At 41.2% G+C, this 20,650-nt stretch overlaps 2 protein-coding genes across 5 annotated transcripts; both read right to left on the reverse strand.

Moving 5' to 3' along the window:
* Nucleotides 1-477: 477 nt before the first annotated feature.
* LOC131664353 (putative phosphatidate phosphatase) lies at nt 478-10,971 on the reverse strand. Its single transcript, XM_058935371.1, has 8 exons — nt 10,755-10,971; nt 8,409-8,560; nt 7,414-7,518; nt 5,782-5,981; nt 3,597-3,654; nt 3,330-3,506; nt 2,493-2,636; nt 478-659 (listed from the first exon to the last, which is right to left on the reverse strand). Exons 1-8 carry the CDS (start codon nt 10,816-10,818, stop codon nt 573-575), a joined length of 987 nt encoding a protein of 328 aa, XP_058791354.1. The 5' UTR covers nt 10,819-10,971; the 3' UTR covers nt 478-572.
* A 1,315-nt stretch (nt 10,972-12,286) lies between these two features.
* Nucleotides 12,287-19,432, reverse strand: LOC131664316 (regulatory-associated protein of mTOR). Of its 4 annotated transcripts, none has more exons than XM_058935297.1 (22): nt 19,034-19,432; nt 18,837-18,939; nt 18,496-18,737; nt 18,246-18,416; nt 17,986-18,170; nt 17,854-17,913; nt 17,675-17,775; nt 17,482-17,615; nt 17,023-17,406; nt 16,887-16,961; nt 16,560-16,817; nt 16,342-16,485; nt 16,007-16,262; nt 15,874-15,915; nt 15,547-15,692; nt 15,372-15,466; nt 15,168-15,294; nt 14,935-15,098; nt 14,691-14,861; nt 14,379-14,617; nt 13,844-14,291; nt 12,287-13,701 (listed from the first exon to the last, which is right to left on the reverse strand). In XM_058935297.1, the coding sequence occupies exons 1-22, from the start codon at nt 19,214-19,216 to the stop codon at nt 13,506-13,508; spliced, it is 3,924 nt and encodes a 1,307-aa protein (XP_058791280.1). In that variant the 5' UTR covers nt 19,217-19,432; the 3' UTR covers nt 12,287-13,505. The 4 variants fall into 4 exon arrangements, with proteins under 4 accessions (XP_058791280.1, XP_058791282.1, XP_058791281.1 ...); XM_058935299.1 differs by having other exon boundaries at nt 12,288-13,701; nt 18,246-18,392; nt 19,034-19,431; XM_058935298.1 differs by having other exon boundaries at nt 12,288-13,698; nt 19,034-19,430.
* Between the last annotated feature and the right edge of the window lie 1,218 nt (nt 19,433-20,650).

Genomic DNA, 20,650 nt, shown 5'->3' on the forward strand with positions numbered 1-20,650 from the left:
ACTTTAATTTATTGTCATAAATTTGTTTGATTTGAACCACAAGAATCAAACAGAGTGCAATAGTACTCAATAAGTAGAAGGGACTTGCACTTTGTATGTTGCGCATAAGTACAACAATCTTAAATCACCGCTAAACTGGTATGGATCCAAGATAGGAATGTTATTCATCACATAACCACTTCTCACGAGTATTAAAAAAACTCAAATATAATCGCAATCCTTTGTTCAAGAATATCACTCAATTATCTTGTCTTTTATAATTACTAATTGTATTGACATGACAATACATTAATCTATAAAAATAATAATAAATTAATTATAGGTTGTGTAATGCAACCAACCATAGCTATACATACATATTGAAACAGCTGATTTGAGGAAGAAGCAATTATTCAGGAATAGAATATATATATATGTATATACGTAAGCCATGTTGGGCAAAAGCAATGGCGGTAAATGCAAATCAACCGAAAATAGTTCATTCTTGCTTTATTATGCACATTGTTGCAAAAATTAATACAATATAAAAAAACTTCAAATTTTATAAATTATTGCTTCTAAATTATGCTGATTTATCGACTTTTCCGTCCATTTTCTGAGTGGGAAAAATGAACCCCTCCGTAGTCTGGTGAAGCGCTTCTCAGCGGTGTCGATTCAATCTGAAATTTTATTTAAAATACATTTATTATAAATATTCTAAATTCAAAATTATATTTTCAGCACTTTATACGTTGAAATAAGCAAGGAGGAGCATAAAAAAAGAAGCAAACAAATAGGTTCTATTATTTATTGCAATGATTTAAAAAAATTACAATATCATTTCCATTATTATCAATTCTCTTCAGAATTAGGTCCGTTGAGATTGGCTTCACGTTGTACAAATTGATCTCTTTTTAATAAATTACTCCCAACAAATTTATAATGACAATACGCGTTTTCAAGTATAAATTTAAATATAATATTGACACACAGTTATATAAGCTACTTTACATTATTTGTTTTACGTAGACCTTCAAAAGTTTCAGTCGTGAAACCAAAAAAACGTGGCAAGAAAATTCACCCGTCTACTAAATTATGCGAAATATATGGGCAGTACGTTACAGTTTGACACATATTTGTTTGCAGATAAAATAGTTCGTTTATGATCGGTGAAACAAATGAGCTGAATTCTATTACGTGAATTCATGTGTAAATTGTCAAGCTAAATAATATAGCTTCGTTTAAAAACACAAACCGATATACACATACATAAACGCATAGATACGAAAAATGATACACTACAATGTATGTGAGTGAATTCCTTGATGGAATTCTCGACAAAAAGCAAGACTAGCGCTGATGATTAATTGCCCGCTATACGCACATTATATCACTACTGAAACATATCATTGTACAACGTATGTATAATACTTGTAATTACACAGAAACATTGCAAATATCTAATAATATAATAATAAAATATCTGTGCTTCGGTTGCACAGGCGTATCGTGCGAGATATAGATATACAATTCAATTAGCCCATAAGGAACTAAGAGTGAAATGCAAGTTGTATTGATAGCGCTCTGGCTCTCTCTCTCTCTCTCTCTCTCTCTCTCTCGACGACGACGATGAAACCCATTAATGCGTCAAGGTAATCTTTGTACAGAAAGCAAGTGACTAAACAAGCAAGGGGGTCAACGATAGTTTAAAGCGGAATAAGGCCGCTTCACGTTCGCGCTCGCGCCGGACGCCCGACAATTTTTCAATAAGGATTCCTCGTCATCGAGCATGACTCGCCAACACACATATACCATCGTCTGTGGTACGCGTGCAAGCGAGCGAGCGCTAAAAAGGAAATTACAACGAAAGAGGGAGAGCGCTAGGAGCTTGGTCAACTCCCTCGCAATACTTTTCAGTGAATAATATTTCTATAATAATAGACAACCGTAAGGCTAAGCCGTATATCGATATACGATCCTTGGATAATACTTTGAAGTCTGCGCGTGAGAAATCGCGCGCGCGAGCACTGAGTGATGTACATATAAATAAAAAACTGATACGGACATACGGGTACATTAAGGGGGAATGTCGAGTTCAAAGCGACGAAGTCCAGACGAATTCGCGTGTTACTGATTCACGTTCTCTATAAATACTTACGTCGATATTACACTTGCACTCGAGAATAAAAAAAGGTCGGGAGTATTGTCGGTTGCTGTCTCTCGCAAAATGGATGTACACATTAATCACAGATTACACAAAAAGAAACATTCACAAATTATAAATATCGCTCTCTCTATCTCCAGCTCGACAGATCTTTTTCTCTTTTCAAGAGGTATTTTTTTCCCTACACAGTGATAATTGCGGAAACAAAACGGAGAAAGATATCGATAACGCGACGTATAGTTGAGTTGTCTTAGGGGTCGGCAGGTACGTCGGCGTCATCGATGTCGGGCAATAAGCGGAGAGCGAGCTCGTTAGGTCAGCAGATGCGATTTCCCGTGCCGTTATTCACCTGGGTAGCGTCCGGCGACGCAGAGGGCTCGTAATCCGCGCGGATCTTCGCCTGCTCCTGCTGTTGGTGCAACGACTCCTCGGATTGGTGACAACATCTGACCTCTTGACGACGTTCCTTGAACAAATCTGCTATCCCGAACGCCTGTCAACATTTAACCTCTATTAGGCAAAATTAATCGTTACTCCGCACTTTTCTATTGCGCGACTTTAATATCAAAACAATAGCTTTGCAGATGCGTTCGTCAACCTCCTCGACCGAAGCTGAATAAATGTTTGTACAATGCCAAGTGTGATATCGCTCACGATACGCACGCGGTAGAACGAAAACATCGTGTAGTTGAAATGTTGTTGTTACAATTTTTATACATTGGTAAGCATGTGTGCGATTCCCGAGCAATTTTATGTACAAAACTATTCACTCGTTTGATCTTCGTGAAAGTATAAATAAATACCGGTTTCTTTAAGAGTGTACTTGCAATAAAAGAAAATTCAACGCACTTTTCTTGCCTTGGCTATTATACGTGACAATTTCATTAAACGTCTGACCTTTAAGTGCAACAAATAAACACATTCAAATCAAGATAAAACTTGCGGCTGAATAATACCAATGAATCGACGCAGTGAATGTAAGGCCTCTCGCGCAGTACAAAAGGGCTTTCAGTGACTCCATTTCAAACGTGACAATAAAATAAAAGAAAACAAGCAATCACAGGAAAGGAAAATTCAATACTCGTTCCCTACTGAACTCCGGTTGAACGTTATAGGTCGCGCACTGAACGCGACAGGCACAGTCGCAAATTGAAAGCACGCAAAAATCAATGTCTCTTTCTCTTACCGTGATTAGTGCGACTGCGGCGCCGATCAAACAACCAGCAAGTACGTCACCCCAGTGATGCTTGTAGTTAGAAATACGGGTCATTGCCGTGAACCAAGCCATCATTATGCACAGGAATTGTAGGAAATGCCTGAGTAACTTGCTTCCTCTCCACGTCATTCTCAGCTGCAGGTACAGCTGCAATTTGCGTGTGATTCGTGATCATAGCGCGATGTAAGTCTGCGTGGCGATCGAACCGCTCTCGAGCAGGCATTGCATAAAACTTACCGCCAAGTAGATCATGGTGTAAGCCGAGAAGGACGAATGGCCCGACGGGAAGGACAGCCTGCAAAAAGAGAAACGCGCGAACGTAAAATATACACGTAACGTTCATAGAAATCGGAAGCATGTGCGCGACGCGAGTCGAGGTCCGCGAGACGGCAACAAAAAAATTAAAAAAAGATGAAAAAAACATAAAAAAAGAAAGAAACCTAGCTCCATCCGTTCACACGCGCAGGCAAAGTGCGTAGGTGGCTTGTGTGAGAGACACTCGGGAAGGAAAAAAAACAGATATCGCTCTCGTTGCCTCCTGGTCCGCCGGGGTGCGCTCCAAGATTGTTACAGACATTTTTTTTCTTTCGCGGAGAAACAATGCTCGCCAAAAGGGAAGAATCAAAGTGCGCGCGGCAGCGGCCTGCGTCGGGAATGAATGAGGCCCACTGTTCCAGTATTATATCGCCTGAGCTATATATAGCAGCAGGAGAAAGGTAAGGAATAATGCATATGATGCGACAGATGCAGCTTTCTCTCGCCCTTACGCGAGTGCGCGTGGTGCTGCATTGAACGATCCACTGCCACTGCGAGAATAACGACGCGAGGGGTTAGACAGATATAAGCCTCGTCTTGTGGGCTTTTATGGGGACGCAGCAGACAAAAGCGGATCGCATTACTGGAAATCGCACCAATTTTTTTCTTTTCTGACGCTGGCTATAAGAGGATTTTTTCTTTTTATTGCTTGAAAGATAAAAATTTATAGTACATTCGAATAATCTTTTATTTTGTCCTATGTATATAGTGAATCATTGCTTTTGTCCGTGCCGTATATAGTAGCTGGCTTGTCGAATCGTTTCACTCTCATTCATTGATCGCTATATTTTCGACTAATCATTTCCGATATTATGTTACGTTGACTTTGTCCAAAGTAAAATATTTGCTTTGAAAAAGAGCAGGATGCGTGTGTCAGGTCTACAGAGCTTGTACATTGAATAATCAAGCCCGACGAAAGATTCAATTACGCCAATTATCGAACAGTTTCCCAAACCACTAGCGGAAAAAGTGACGACAAAGAAAATGCTCGCTACAAACGAGTGCACCGCGTGATTTCAGACGGCAATAAATTGGTGAACGACGAAAGCTCCCGAGCGACAATTTAATTAGCCCGTCGCAAATAGCTTTATCATTGAAAAACTCAATGGGTATGCATTTAAACACGATAACCGAGTTAAAATCACGGGGTTCGCGTGGGCGATGAGCCGCAAGCGTATACGACAGCTCTGAACGGTGGGCATATTCAGTGCCGGCAACAAATTACCACGTGAATCGAACCCACGCGAGTTTCGCCACCTGTCGCTGATAAGTGGTTTCGACTAGTTAAGTTCCTCTCGTTTTTTTATCAATCAGCTTATCTGCGGCGGAGAGGAAGTTGTATTTTTACTCGACGTTACCAGACGCATACTTTCACTTGCACGCGCGCGGCAATTATAAGTTTTTGCACGCCTGTCAATGTCACGATTTTCATTTGCACGAATGCTCTGTTATTGTATACATCGGCGTGAGACACTTATTTTTTTCGCACGCGTGTTTCTCGTGAATGCTTTCGAAAAGCAGCAAGGCGATCGTCATCGCGAATGTTTTACAATTTCCGGAATCGCTGGTATTGTCACGCCTGGCGTAATTGATTTCATTGAATTTCAATGTAACAAAATAAAAAGTAAACAATTCCGCTCGGAATTATTTTTAATAACGGCATATCACAACGGTATTTCTCTTGTATTTTTTCTTATTTTTGCTCGAAAAAAACTTAATGTACAATCTACTCTCGAAGTGAACGAGAAAAAAAAGTTTTATCTGTCGTTACAAAGTGGTGGCATAGCCACACTTTAAGTATAAAAAACATGGACACGTGCGCGCGCGATATTGCCTTGAAGAAGAAAGAGACGGCTAAGAGGAAAGAAAAAGTGAAGTTATATTACGCACGCGAGAAACAAAATTTAACGTATCCATACATATATGTACACAGAGAAAAAAATTAATCAAGCAGATCTCCGTGGCGACTGTATCATTGGCGAGAAATTCCTGGTTCGTTCGCGACTCGCGATAAGAATCTGCAGCACAAAAATGGAGCCAGGCGCTCGTAAATAAGTCCCGTCCTCGAGGCAAGCATCGCGGTTCGCGCGAGGCTTGGAAAACCCACCTGAGCTCCTTTAGATATCTGGCAGGCACGGTAGGATCGCAGCTGAAGTCCTCGATGTACCGGTGCATGTTTTCTGGTAAGTTACAATCGATCTGGGGCTTGCACTTTGTCAGGAAATGTGGTCGCAGCCGGCCAACCGTATACTTGGCAATGTCGGTCGTCAAGACCGTCACCGCAGCCCCGAAACCAAAGATTCCGATCTGAAATCGATACATTGTGTACCATACGTATACAATACAGCCCACGCGCAGGATGACCGAGCGACGACATCAACGGCGATGGTAATTGGGTGCGATGAGCTGCGCGTGGATGAGCGCTGACGTGTACCGCGTTACGTGATGACACTTTCGCCCCGCGGCCACGACACCGCGGATTCTTCGCTCTGCGGGCTTCGTCGAGCGCGAAGATTCCATTTCATTTGCCGCAGACCACTGCGACAACCCCGATGAATTATCATCTGAACATTTGTGTAATCGACGATCCAATGGACGTCGCGTGCGCGCGTCAATCGCATTCGACCGATGGTACCGCGAATTAAACATTGGCAGCGAAGAGGTGAAGCGACTGATATAAATCAACGCGTCATGACAAATGAAACACGAGAGCGATCAATTATTTCCGCTCCCATAAAACGGGGACGATGATCATTAGCGAGTCACCGATATTATGCAGATGCCTCGGTATATTGCACTCAAAGCGCATACGCTTTGAATGTCATGATGCGCAGCCAAATTCAAATGCGTTTGTTGCGTAACAAAGCGTGGCCGTCTTTCTCTCTCGCAAAAGTAGATAAGATATCGGAGTACGTAATTTATCACGGCAAACACAGGCACACAGCGATACCTGCGTGTGTATATATAAATGTGACGGCATTACCGGGGGATTGGGATCAAAGTTCTTTGTGTGACTTAGGGTTGTCTGACTTGTCGCCATGTTTACTACTTGCTTTTCACTTGAGCGCTTTACATTCTCATTTGATTTGTAGTTTACGTTCTTGTCGAGTAATCGACAGAAATCATATCAAATTGTAAATAATGACGGCGCAACGATTGTTCCTACCGATAATTACATTGTCTTGTTCCAGAACGATTCTTTTCCTCTGTAATTTCGTTAGACAACCGGTGCACCTCGGCGCAAAGCAAGTTACACGAATGCCGAAGAATTTTTTTGTACAGATGTGTTGCTTCCCCCCCCCCCCCCCCCCCGACAATTAGTTCGATCCGTCTCATACATCGACTATTCGGTGTCGTTGGAAAATAAAACTCTCACGCCTGTGTGTGCGTGTTTGTGCGCGCGTGGACGTTGAGGCACAACTTCATTCAGAGTGTCGACCGAGAGAGAAAATAATAACCACTCTGACGATGCCCGTGGAAAAAAAAGAAAGCAGGTAAATGCACACAGCGCGTGGAATTCCCGGCGTGTTCACGGCGTATAAATCAGCGCGTGAGGCGGCAACAAAAGAGTAAGCGAGCGCGTATTATACCCCGACACGTCTGTCTCTCTCGCGGCAAATCAGGTTTCATCGGGGCTAATTCGTTAACAAAAGGAAACCCTTGAAACTTGATTTCCAGCCTTTACGTACGCGCCTGTTCGGTCGGCGCACAAAGGCAGCGATAACACTGAATCCTTTACCTTAGCGTACGCCATGGGCACCCAGGCAGGCAAGTTCACGCCAAACATCACCAAAGACTTTCTCTCGGGCATGCGCTTGGAGTGCTGGTACTCGAAAACGATCATCTGGAAAGGTGGCGAAAATTGCGTTATCGACGAGGCGTCGAGATTGGCTGCATTCCCTGCACCTGCCACGTACGCAGGCCAGAGTTCGAACGTCCAAGCGTCTTTGGCTTCGATCATTCGAGACTAATTTACGCGCGCGAGTGCGACGAGCGAGGAAATAAAAATAACGGGCGAGAGTTTAGAGATTTTTCTCGACTTTTTCGGAGAGCGAGGCGGAATGAAAGATTGAAAAAGAGAGATAGAGAGAGGCACGCGGAAGAACCGGTAATAGCGCGGCTGTGACCATGAATCATTTATACGGACAATGTTAATCGATTGCTTTTCCATTGGACGGTCTTTTGTACTGCGCTCGCCTGCTTGTTTGTTCGTCGGTGCGTTTATACCGTGTGAAGACAATATTTTTGCGCAGTCCGAGTGTCGTCGATTAAAACGCTTTTCATGTACGGCGATTGCTTCGGAGAGATAATTTCGAGGATTTGCCGTGCCATCGAAAAGGAACAGCTAATTTTTTCACTTATCTCCGATTGGACAACCCGACTGAGATTTGCCTGTTTTATCAATTAATTAAAATTCTATTAATCAAGATTTCGATTTCAAGAGAAACGGCCAAGGTACCGGAGATACTGTTATTATTATTGAACGATCTCCGTCGTATCGAATTTCATAATTATCGTCGTATCGAATGAACATCGTTGACGTTTCCATCTCAAAAACGTGATATTCTGTTATACAACAGTAATCAATCCATGCAGAATCTTCCAAATATAAGTGGCGGCCTTGCCTGCATTATCCACTCGAGCAATAGAAAAAAAAAATCAGAGACACGCACATGGTTCGACTCGCACGCCAACTGAGCGCCAAGCAATGTGCTCGCGTTTTGACTGACTCACCGTGCAAATGGGTAGAAACAAGCCAATAACGTAGAGCATGGGACTGGTGACCGTAGACTCCTTGAAGGGATGCATGAGCGACTCGTCGTTGCAGAAGAAACCACGTTGATACGGCTTACCGAACAAGAAGAACATCAGTATCGTGATACCAACTGCAGACCAAACAAACGCATTATGCAATTACGAATTTTGATCGGGCTCTCCCAGCTGATTACGTTGCACGGCGCGCTTTATGGTTTATGTGACTCATCGACCTGTGCATTTTTTAGGCGTTCGCAGGGGGGTTGCGATCGATTCACGCTGCCGCTCATTTTTCAGCCGTCGCAGTCTGCGGTCGCATGCTGACATGCATTTACTTGGACTTCCTTCGCTTTCGCGGCTTTAATATTTCTCTCCTGAATTGTCGAAACGCCTGTCGCGTAAATCACTTCTCGTAGCGCGCGACTGCAAAAGTCATTGCCAAACATTTCATGTGCATCGGCGGTCGGCAAATCGGCCGCATAAACAATGACAAAACCCAACCCAATTCAACTCGCGCGCGCGACATTTGCATTCCAATCACGAGTATATCGCGTACAGGTAAGTTACGTCATCTGCGTAGATTTGGCAATGCAAGGTTGATGCAATGATCACGTCATCACTCGCGCGGTGTACTTCACAACCGCGACGAGGTCGTTATTTCTCGCGATGAGTCGATAAACCGCGTATCTGCAAAAGATATCGAGTAAGAAAAGCGACTGAACGATTTGCCGATAAGCGATCGCCCGAGCAAGACGTTCTCACTTCCGATTCGTCATGGACGTTAATAGAAGACGTCGCGCCGGCAAATAAACGAAAACGAGGGCTCGTCCACTTAGCTTGTCAGTCGAGCGAGATGCGCAGAGCCCAACCCATTGTGATGCAAATACGCGCGTGCGGCCGAAAGAAACGCGCCGACGACCGCTGCGATCGAGCGATTTTTTTTTTTTTATTGCAACGTGTTCCCGGGGGAGGGAGCCATTACATCGTTGGTATCAGCTGATAAGCTGGCGATATCCGACACGCTTCTCATCTTTTCCTAGCAAACTGCGGTGATTTTCTTTCTGTCGAAATTAGTATTGCGAATGACGGTATAAAAAAAAAAGCACGTTTTCAATTAAGTCTCGTCGCGTTCTTCGGTGACAATTTGTTTGTCTCGCTAATTAATAACGATAATCTGTGTACTCGGGAATGATTTACACGTTTGTCAATCTAAAAATAAAATAAGACGAGCGTCAAAAGAAAGAAAAAGAAAAAAACAAGTTTAACAACAAGTAGGTAATCACAAGTCTGGAAATTACACGCTTACAAAACAACTACCTCGCCAGCGCATTCGCGAGAGCGAAAAACAAGCTCCGAAAAATGAAAAAAATAAAGTATTTCGGAGCGCGGGATGAGAATCATAATTTCAGTCTGCTGCCCACGAAAGAAAAGCAGCACATAATCGTGCGCCGAGTGCAGCCTACGACTGTTTATCGACCAGGCTGTTTCTCGGTAGACTGTCATTAAAAGCATAGCAGCCGTAAAAGTGCAGCGCCCAAGAAAGATTCGGCGCTCGCTTTTTATCGATTGGCGCGCGCGTTGCACAAACGCAGCGCGCTCGCCGTGCAATTCTCGCAGGTGGGCATCGCAACGACGCTCGGATATGCGCGCGTCAGGCGTACCGAACGACGAGAAGCCGCGCGTGGCACCGGCAACTCACTGTGTCAACCGTGGCAATCGATAGCCGCGCGCCCCTCTCGCGGCTTTTCGGCATCGGTCTCTCCCCTTCGCGGGTATCCAGCGCTCATAATTTTACCAAAACGTCCGGATTCCCGAAGGCATGCGCGAGCTGTTGTGTCTAGGCTGCACACTCATTTCAGCGCAGTGCAAATATTGTTCGAACGCGCTGCACACACAGGCGCCCACCGTATAGGCGAGCTCTCCAAAGTGCATCGCACTCGCGACTCGCGAACGCGCTAAAACTTGCGCTCGGTGCAGTTTCGCCGAATCGCGTGCTGTGCCGCACGCGCGCACACGCGCATTTTTGTCGTGCTGCCAGATTTCCGGGTAAATCGCAGCGCGCCGCGCTAGCGAGTGCGGTCGCATAGCTAGCGCGCGGCGGAAGGACGCGCAAAAGGAACGCGCCGGGCAGTACTATAGGCGCGCGCGATCGATGGATTACTTTTGGCCTCGCGCGCGGTGTGTGCACAACGGCAGCGGCGATTTCACGCGGCAAGAATTGAAATTGCGCGCGCGCGTGATTGCCTCCCTCTCCACGGGCGCGCGCGCAAGGTGTCCGTGCTATTGTTGTTTTGCCGTGTACAATATCGTCGATTCGCAGCTTACCCGTAAACAAGCAGACAAAGTCAATGATGACCTTGCGCACCAGGAATTTGGAGCTCCGATCCATGGCTGTGTCACACGGAGGCTCTTCGTTGGTCTTCTCTATGTCACATGTACAAGAGCTCAGGGAACTCGCACGTTGCCACCAGCACCGCTGCTCTTTCGCTACTGGCTGCTATGCCCGAGATCACTGCGCCGCCGCTGCCGCGACTGCCTGTACTCTACTCCCCTCTTCCCCTTAGTGCGTTCTCTTATAGTGTTCGACACTCGAGACGCAGTCTCTCTCTCTCTCTCTCTCTTGCGCGCTCTTTTTTCGCGTTTTCGTCGAAATATTCTTCAGGCTTAATTGGTTTCATCGTGATTTTCGAGTGATTCAGCCTCGCGAGCGTGATCACTGATACCTATTTTTTTCTGTTTCAACAAAACTTTTTTTATCTCTATTTTTTTATGACGATTCGATTGCACGCGTTCCGTTTTATTTATTCGTTTCTTTCACCTGCATTTCGGAGCTGGTGATTCACAATTAAAGATTCATCTGTCCCTGGCTGGAGATTTTCTCTGTCACTGACTGCCGCTGTCCTGAATTTGAATTGAATCAGCGCTTAGCTTCCGTTCGCTAATATGCTCGTTACCTTGGAACGAATTTGCGATAATTATTTAGCACGTTTAGCGTAGAGTAAATTGCTTATTTTTTTTTCAACGGGGGCCAATTATTAGCCGCCACGAGCAAAACAGAAGCGTTACGCATCTCTGTCCATGGTCTATAGACAAGAGAAGAGATCGCGCGGTGACCTATGATGTGATCCCTCCTCGTGTGTTTGCTCTTCTCGCCAACTTCCTGCAACCCTCGTTATTCAAACCTCACGGCTGTCAGCTCCTGACAGGCCACTGAGAAAAAAGGTGGAAGGCGAGAGAGAATCTGCGCGCAGGTGCGTTCCTCGAGGATTTCCTCTGAAGAAAGAAGCCAGATACAGATCGTTCCAGGTAGAAAATCTTTCACAAGAGAAAAAGATATATATATATATATATATATATATATATATATATATAGAGAGAGAGAGAGAGAGAGAGAGAGAGAGGGAGGTGAAGCATCCGAAAACATCTCCTTTCCCTGGTTATTTATTACGAGAGAGATTTGGTTAGGAATGCAATTAGACGACGATTAGCCACCACAGCATTAACATTTCTCTACCTCCTGCGCTGCACGTAAGAGAGCATTTTATTGTGAGCTATCCGAAAAGCATACGACTAATTACGTGCTGTCTCGAGTAATTTGATCTCGATCGCGTATAACTGCGTTTGAGGACTTAATCACAACATTCTTTGTAAATAAGTAAATTTTCAATAGGTCAGCAAGAAATTGAATACCGTTTTAGAGATCTGATTATACTGGTAGTTTTTAATTTTTTTTCGAATTGCTGCGGGATTATCATACCAATATTTTACTTCTGCTGGAAAAAATACAAATAACAGTTTAATATTCAGACGGATGAATTAGACTATACATAAGATAACGTACCACTGTTTAAATGTAATTAACAGCAAATAATAACACGAAATCTAGATATTATCGTAACGTCATTAAAGTTATTACGGAAATACAAATAATATAGTTAGTTGTATTCGAACGAATTAAGTAGTCCATCCTATCTCGATTGGGTACTATGAATTTTGCACAGTGGCGACTTGTTTTCAATCTATTATCGTGATGCCTTAATTAATGGCATCGCACGCGGCTTATCACCTCGTTCAGTTGAAACCTCGGACGAATTTACTTCATACTCGATTGATCATGTAATACAAATGATATAATAGTATTACTAATAATAATAGGTAAAGCAATTAATGAAATAAAAATGAAATTAATTTTTTTGTTTTACAAAGAAAAAAATACACAAAACCTTTCGGAAGATTCAAAAAATGTCATTGTAAACAATGATCATTACGATTTTCCATTACGCATTTTGGTAATAGGAAAAAGAAAATTATCTCATTGCGTGCAAAATTTGCTGTAATGTGATGACGTTATTCCAACGAATGTACATATATTCAAAGAAAATTGTCGAATTATACAAAATTCATGGATGCTTTAATATGATTGTATTGTATTTTATTAAATTGTATTAAGGCTATTGTGTGCAAAGATGGTACATCGCTGCGTGTGTGTATTTTGCGTTTAGATTGTTTCAACTATAGTCATATCGCTTGACTACTTTAATATCGCAGTATAGTACAATTGAATTTTGAGCGTGGATTTTATAACAAACACGTCGTGCATGTATACGTATAAAAAGAAAGCAAAGAAAAACATCTTAAGTACACTAAATAGACTTAAGCTCTGTAAAAAATATATGTACAATTGAAAACGAAATCGTGCATTATCATTAATGTCGAGGTAATGTCTCCGTGATGCACAAATACGATGTACAAGCATACGAACATAGGCCTTCTCATATCGCGTAATCATAGCTACAGGCACACTCATCTCTATGCAAACTTAATCTGGGGCCTAGTTTTACACCGTATTTACAGTAGTTAGTACGCGCACTGTTCGATATAGCTATCTCTTTACATAAGCGTGTAGCTTTAAAAATATCACATTGATCAGCTACGAGCTCGAGAAAGCCCGTATACCAAAATGTTTATAAAAATCGTAACAAAGTGCGTCAACTTTCATAATTGTAGGGCATTAAAATATACGGAGCTGCCTCTCTAACGGCCAAGGTATCCCTACAAGAAGTCTAACTCTGAGCGTCATCTACGATGCTCTGATGCATAGGCCGTTACAGTACTATCGACGCAACCTGCAGCCAGAACGACACGATGAGGGTGGAAATTTAAGCAACTCACTGGACCAATCCTTGTACTCATAAAACCTTCGTGGAACTTTATTGTATTTAAGTGCTGACCGGAAACATTGTACAGGCTGATACAGTGATTTGTTGAGCTGCTGAAAACAAACGAACCAAAGTTAATTAAAGTAACGCATTTTTTAAATCGAAACTAAATAAAATATTTTTAAAGTAATCATAAAACATGATAATTACTGCAGAATTACTTTTTATAAAAACGATAAAAAATCATTATCGTACCTTGCAAAAATATCAGAAGACTGATGCATTACAAAATCAGTAATACCCTGTGTGGTTTGCACGGTTTTGACCGACGAATTTTTTCTGAGATCAAAGAACCTGACGTCGCCAGATGACGAACCGGTTATTAACTTAAAATCAAAGTCGGTCATTTTTTTTAAATAAGCGCCAAGCACCCATGCATTATGTTCCCTATAAGTCATGACTTTTGCCTCATTGGGAGCCAATCGTCGATCAAAAATACGAACTGAGCCATCTCCGCAACCAACGACCATTATGTTGCCTCGATTGTCGGTATTAATGCAACTCACACAACAATCAGCACCCGTAGGGATATCTTGAACCTTTAACTCCGTTTCGGCATCATAAAGTCGTACACTTTTTACATCACCTGTTACCGCGAGAGTTAATGTTCGTTGCTCCCAACTTGTCACGAGACCAGATGTTCCTACAGACGGATAAAATTTGATAATCAATATATTCATTTATACACTGACAAAGCATATCAGCTAAAGTGAATTGAATTTTTACCTACCTATAGAACCTTTAACAACAGGCTGTAAGTCAGCAAGTGCTTGCCAAGCAGTTATCAATGTAGGCTCGCGACCTAACATATAATAATTTTTCCAAACTCTAATTGATCCATCGTCTGATCCAACCATTAAGAGTGCTACATCGTGAGAATTAATAAATTCCAAAGCTGTAATGCGTGAGGGTCGATTTCCTCGACTTGGGTGATACGTGAGTTTTGTACCGCTATGCCAATCCCAAATTCTGAAAATTTGGAGATTATTTGGAGCATACAACGGACAATCAACCGGTGTACAGAAATATAACAGATTCTTACCCGAAATAATCTTTGCATGCTACTGCTAAGTGTGAGTCGAAAGGGTGAAATAAAAGTACCTCTGGCTGCTGAGGGCAACGCGCATGAAACACTTGCGACTCAATTCGACCATACACTGCTCGTAATTGCTCGTCTCTGACTTCTTTTCTTTGTTTCTTATTTCGCAAATATCTAAAAAAATAAAAAATATAATTTATGAATAAATGAAGTGACAAAGAACGTGAAAATTGGTGATATTACATACCTCCACTCGCGCTCGTGATGAGACCGACTTTCGACGTCATTCGTAGATTCGGCCTCATGATCGAAACTCACGGGCTGAGCAAATTGTGCGCAACTCCATTCAACGAATTGAGAAGTAGTCAAAGGGTTTTTGAAACCTTGAGTTTCATCCGATTCTTCCGATATCTATTGTTATTTAAAAAAATGTAAGAAATCGTTGCAACAGTTTTTATTCGATCGGCTTATTGTGCGTACCGTATTGGGTAATGGCTTTCTTGATCGATTCTGTTGTGCTGGTAGCCTCTGAGGACGACTCTGAGAACCTTTGAAAGCAACGAAAAGATCGGAATTCACTGCAGGTGGTGATTCTCCTTTGTTGTTGCTGCAATAGAATTATGAAGATCAATTTAGAAAATAAATCAAATCCATAATGCGTTCAATTATTTTTATTACACTTACGTTAAATAATTTTTATTTGATGGAGACGGAGGTAAAGATAATGAAGATGATATCTTAGCATCAGTCACTTCTTTTGGAGTTGTTGATTCTTTCACCTACAAAATATTATAATTGATTTGAACCAAAAGCTTTCATAAATAGAATAAAACTGACTATTTCAAAAACTTTACTCTACCTGATTACGAATGTGATTAGTGACTTTTTGCGCCATTATAGCAACACCAGGATGTGGATCGTTATCAAGACCACACAACCCATGCCACAATTTCATGTAAACACTTCCGTATGACAAACTAGGTAAATTTCCAAGAGAGCTGTGACCTGCAAAACGCATGAAATTATCAACTTTAAGATTTTAATATTTTAGAAGAGTTACACATAAATTTAATTCAGCTAGGCCCAGTGTAATGCTATATACATTAAAGCTGGCGGTCAAGTGTTAAATGGGCAACGACAACTACGTGACGATAATATACGTAAACGACTGTCAGAAAGAAATTACCGAGCAATTCGCAAGGTTTTCTCACGAACTCCCAATTATTTCCTGGAGTGCAAAATGAAACAGTAAAAGATAATTATCTATAACCTATCGACTTCTCCATATGTAATATCAAGCATGTGCAATGTTGACATACCTAAACTACTGATTGACGACACCGAGGAGACTCTTTTCATTCTGTCAGTTCCAAATCCATCCGTTGCATCTATAGAATATGCGCTATTTGGAGACAGCATCTTCAATCTATCTTTCGAACTTATCCTTCTCATACCACTAAATGGCGAAAAAGTTTCAACGACGAGTTCTCTTTTGCTATTTTCTTCGGCGATGGCGAGAGTTACAAAAGAATTTTCAAAATGCAAAACCATCCACTGGAGAGCCACCACTAATTCCTGTAATGACCATTCATCAATGGAAATTGAAGCAAAGTGTATTATTAATTATTCAATTAAAGAGATATTTATCACTTACTTTTCTGACTAGAGGACACATATCGTGGGTGACAGTGTTTATTAACATCATAGCGATCGTTTGGTCAATATTATTGGCATGCTCACTTCGTTTCGTCACACTATTTATAAAAGTTCCTAAAGCGTAAACACTCGCAGCACGAACCTACGGAACTCACAACCAATTAAAATAAAACTTATATTTAAATTTAAAACTAATAACAATCAACAAGTCATTACTTCAGGCACGGGATCTTGTAAAAGATTATACAGTTTCTCATGGGCAATGTCACGTACACCGCACCATCGAGCTTTGTCGTAATTGTGCCAAAGTCGCGCAAGGCACAAACATAACCATTGTCTCAGCAAAGGATTTGCATCACCAAGTTGCTCCAAACAAATAGATACGAGACTGCCTTGCAAAGCGGCTTCTTGACCCGGTGGATAATTGTTAACTATGCAAGCAAGCACAAAAGCTGCTAATGTTCTGTACTCACTCTGAAAGATAACGTACAATTTTGATCATTAGATGTCTATGGGTAGTTAGAAAGGAATGTTGTTATGTACCTGTATTAAGGTATCTTGTAAAACAGACAAAAAATATTTATGGCCGTTATCGCGAACTAAATCAGCTTGGCAGGTCTACGATCAAAGTGATTGTTTAGAAATAAAAGTACAATCTTGACAAAAAAAAACAACTCACATTATCAACGGCAAGTATTTTAGCCCAAATAAAAACAAGTAATGGTCTGAGCTCTCTTGCATTGCTTTGTAATAGTTTCAACACATAGGGAAATATGCCAACACTTAGTGCTAAATTGACAGCCCAAGGACCAAGATCAAGGAATCGTCCCAACAATTCCAGCGCTCTTAGTCTATGTACTTGACTTAGCAGAACTTGTAACACTATTGGTAATTGCTCTGGAGGATAACGATTCTTTGAACCAAAAGTGAGCCATACTTGAAAAGCAGTTAGTTGTTCCTCAAAGAAGGGTGAATGAACAAATGGCTCATCTCTCTCTAAGATTCCTGGCAATTGTGCTAAACATAAATCTAAAGCTAAATCCCAAGCTTGCCACATTGGGTGCTGAAAAATTGTATTAGTTTTCATTTTTTTGTATTATGAGTAATTGAAAAATAACTTGCACTTAGAAGTACTTACTTGGTATGTGGGAGGTAGGTTTGGATAGGAGACTGGTGTGCAATCATAGGAACATAATATTCTTTCAGCTAATAAGAAATTCCTAAATAAACTAGCTACTAGTAGATCTTGTCTAAATAACCTTTGGAATAAATCTGAAAAAAGTTATTAATTAATTACTGATAAAAATTAAATAAGTTCAGTGAAATATTACCTCTTGGTAACGTGTTCCATGCAATTGTGTCTGTAATTGCAGTGAATATCCAGTTTAATTCCCCTAACATAGTTCGCCTATCTGACAGTTGACCTGGTATTCTGCAATATCAAAAATTATCATAAACAACAGAGATTAATTTTTTTCAATATTACTAGTATGGATTTTTTATAACCTACTTGTCTATCAGATCTAACGACACTTTTGGCACCAATTTGGACGTGTTTTGCATTACAAACCTAAATAAACGATAACAAATATTGATTCAATAAATTTTTCATTTATTTTATGCATGTAGTTTAAGTAATTACCAGCGTAATGCGATTTTGATGGGGGTTGTAAGGCAAGAGGTGAATATATCAGCAGGAAGATCTGGATTCATTGGTAAAATTTGATTAGCAGCGCAAGCTGCTAGTTGTATACAATTCTTATAAGAAGGTGCAGTAATAGGAAGTGCACCTCCTGTTCTATTTTGTTGTTTTACTTGTTTTTCTATCTGACAACATTAACAGAACAAAATAAAACCAATTTTTCAATGTAAACAAATCACTTGACTTTGAAGTTTTCTTACCTCGTACTCTTTCTCGTGTTGTGCAGCAAAATGTTGAAAAGAATCAACAATAATACCCGCATTAGAACAGTCGTAGACATAAATACTAGGAGCTCCCATCCATGTTTGTAAATCATATACTGATAGAGGAATGTATTGAGTATATGTCTGTAAGTTAGAAGCATGAAACAACTAATCAATGTCAGTTGTCAATGTTATTTGGATTAAATACAATCAGTTGATATCAGGGATAATTTTCAACGAAACATACCCTATTAAACACCCATATCTCTCCGTTACCAGTAGGTTTAGGTACACCATGGCCATTATAATGAAACAGAACCCTTTCTTCCTTGGCATTCCTCCTCAACGAAGTGCAGAGCTTCTTTACCTCTTCAACAGTCGGGTCCAAGCTCTGTTTGTATCTAGCACGAGGCTGCCATCGTTCGTACTGCTTCTGCAGATTGGAACCAATGGTCTCCAGAGCTTTCTGAGGACTCAACGACAGAGGATCTACAATCACACCAGTGATAAAAGCGTGAGTAAATGCAAGAAGAGGTTGAACAGCGAATAAGTAGGCCGAATACGTTCATTACATAACGAGACACTTACCAATCCAGCACTCGAGGCGAGCGCAGGGCTGAGTCTTGACGATGTCCGGTGGATCGACGCCGACATTCAGACAAAGTACCAGTGCAACGCTCACAGTTTTCATCTGCAATGCATGTATCACATGAATCTCCATAGCATCACCAGTAAACCGATTAGACAGACTTGATTAACACGACGTCAACGTGCCAGTAACTTACCCGTTCCTTCATACGCCAAGTCTGACTAATACAGTTGATGCCTTCGATGGTGACGGTGTGCCTTGGTTTGGTGAAAGCCAAACCCAGCAGCCAATCTTCGTCATCCTCGGGCACCATGTGCTGCTGCCGTTGCTGTGGCTTGTCCATAGCTTTAGCAGGTTCTTCTACTTGTACAATCATCATTGTTGACCTAGTGAACGTTACTACACCATCGCCGTCACTATTCTTCCTTGAGCATTCGTTGTTGCACGCACGACTTACACGAATCGCTGAGTGCGTAGTTAACTTTTGGCGCTTGGTACACACTCTCTTAACTATAGCTAGGACTATTCAGCAGAGCCTGTTTAGAGCACAGAGGCCGCATCTCACGGAAATTCTACTGGGTTGCGCGTATTGTGAACTAGCAAGAAGTGTATTTATTGGCTCAACTACAGGTTACATTGCCATAGTACATAAAAATGCACCTTAAGGAAGGTGCGTAATACAAATTAAAATCATAATCTTTATATTATCTAAAAATTCAGTTATAATAAGAATAAGGCTTTAGTTTTTAGACGCTACGAATGATATAATAGAATAGGAGCCATACTTTAATATTTTTCTAAATTTTTTAAACAATTTTTGTCGAGGAGTATTAATTGATCTGCATTCCTAAAATATGTTTTACTGAATTATGTGAGTTATATTACACTCGCATATACTTTCAAGAACAATATTTTTGCCAGAGAAGCTATTGTTTAAGGATGAATGATTAAAGAACCATGGTTTTTTCCTATTATAAAAAATTTAAAATAAAAGGAGCCTTTCGTTAGACTAAGACTAATTACCATTTTTTCGTTTTCTTTCATGCACTCTTTTACGAGTTGGCAAAATAGTCTGAGACTGGGCTTGGTTCATTGAGTAATGGCCCATTTTTAGCAACATCTTTACTAATATTGTCGGCTTTTTCGTTGTCTTATTTATACCTATACATAAGCAGGCATTAATACAAGTTTAACATCAATATTATTTTCGTGATCTATTACGAGTATGTCTCTGAATCTGGCTATAAGAGGTGATTCAAAACAAACCGAATTGATAACTGAGTGCGCTTTCCAAACCGGAAATAGTACATGACGATACAAGTGCGGGAAAGTATCTATAGATTCTTGTCTTGTGTGGCGTTTAAGCCCTAGCGAAGCGAGGATGGATTGGCACACGAGACGAACTCTTTCCTTAACATGTGTCGTAGAGTATTTTTCGATACGACGACTGCGATGTGTGGAAAGCTCATTTTTGAACGCATGTTTTTGGCCAAGCGTTGCGGAAAGTACGTACTTTCCGCATGGGGCATGGAGTATCGAAAACTATGTAATCACCTTGATTCCTATCGACTATTTTTTGTAACATTGTAATTAGCTGCGCTATGCATTCGATAGTATAGAGAATAGAGATGGAAACGGAGTCTAAAATTCTAGTAAAGCAGAATTCATGTAATTTATGCCATGAAACGCAAACTAGCAAGCGTACGGGATGAGAATCTGATTACAAAAAACTTCATTTTCATGAAGTCGTATCGCATCTATATCATTCATATAATTATGCCTAAGATTCACAGTTGAACAGTCTCCATTACTC

This window comes from Phymastichus coffea, unplaced genomic scaffold (assembly GCF_024137745.1).
Source record: "Phymastichus coffea isolate CEN01 unplaced genomic scaffold, Cenicafe_Pcof_1.1 PCOF00043, whole genome shotgun sequence".
Lineage (NCBI taxonomy): Eukaryota > Metazoa > Arthropoda > Insecta > Hymenoptera > Eulophidae > Phymastichus > Phymastichus coffea.

Bases quoted from the DNA above. Each gene is read 5' to 3' on its own strand.
- LOC131664353 (XM_058935371.1), bottom strand. From the start codon at position 10,818: ATGGATCGGAGCTCCAAATTCCTGGTGCGCAAGGTCATCATTGACTTT. The intron at 3,655-5,781 runs GTGGGTTTTCCA...CTCTTTTTGCAG, and splicing joins AGATATCTAAAGGAGCTCAG to GCTGTCCTTCCCGTCGGGCC. The intron at 3,507-3,596 runs GTAAGTTTTATG...CGCAAATTGCAG, and splicing joins ACACCATGATCTACTTGGCG to CTGTACCTGCAGCTGAGAAT.
- LOC131664316 (XM_058935297.1), bottom strand. From the start codon at position 19,216: ATGATGATTGTACAAGTAGAAGAACCTGCTAAAGCTATGGACAAGCCA. The intron at 15,916-16,006 runs GTATGTCAACAT...TTTGCACTCCAG, and splicing joins GTCGTCAATCAGTAGTTTAG to GAAATAATTGGGAGTTCGTG. The intron at 14,618-14,690 runs GTAAGAATCTGT...CCAAATTTTCAG, and splicing joins GCATGCAAAGATTATTTCGG to AATTTGGGATTGGCATAGCG.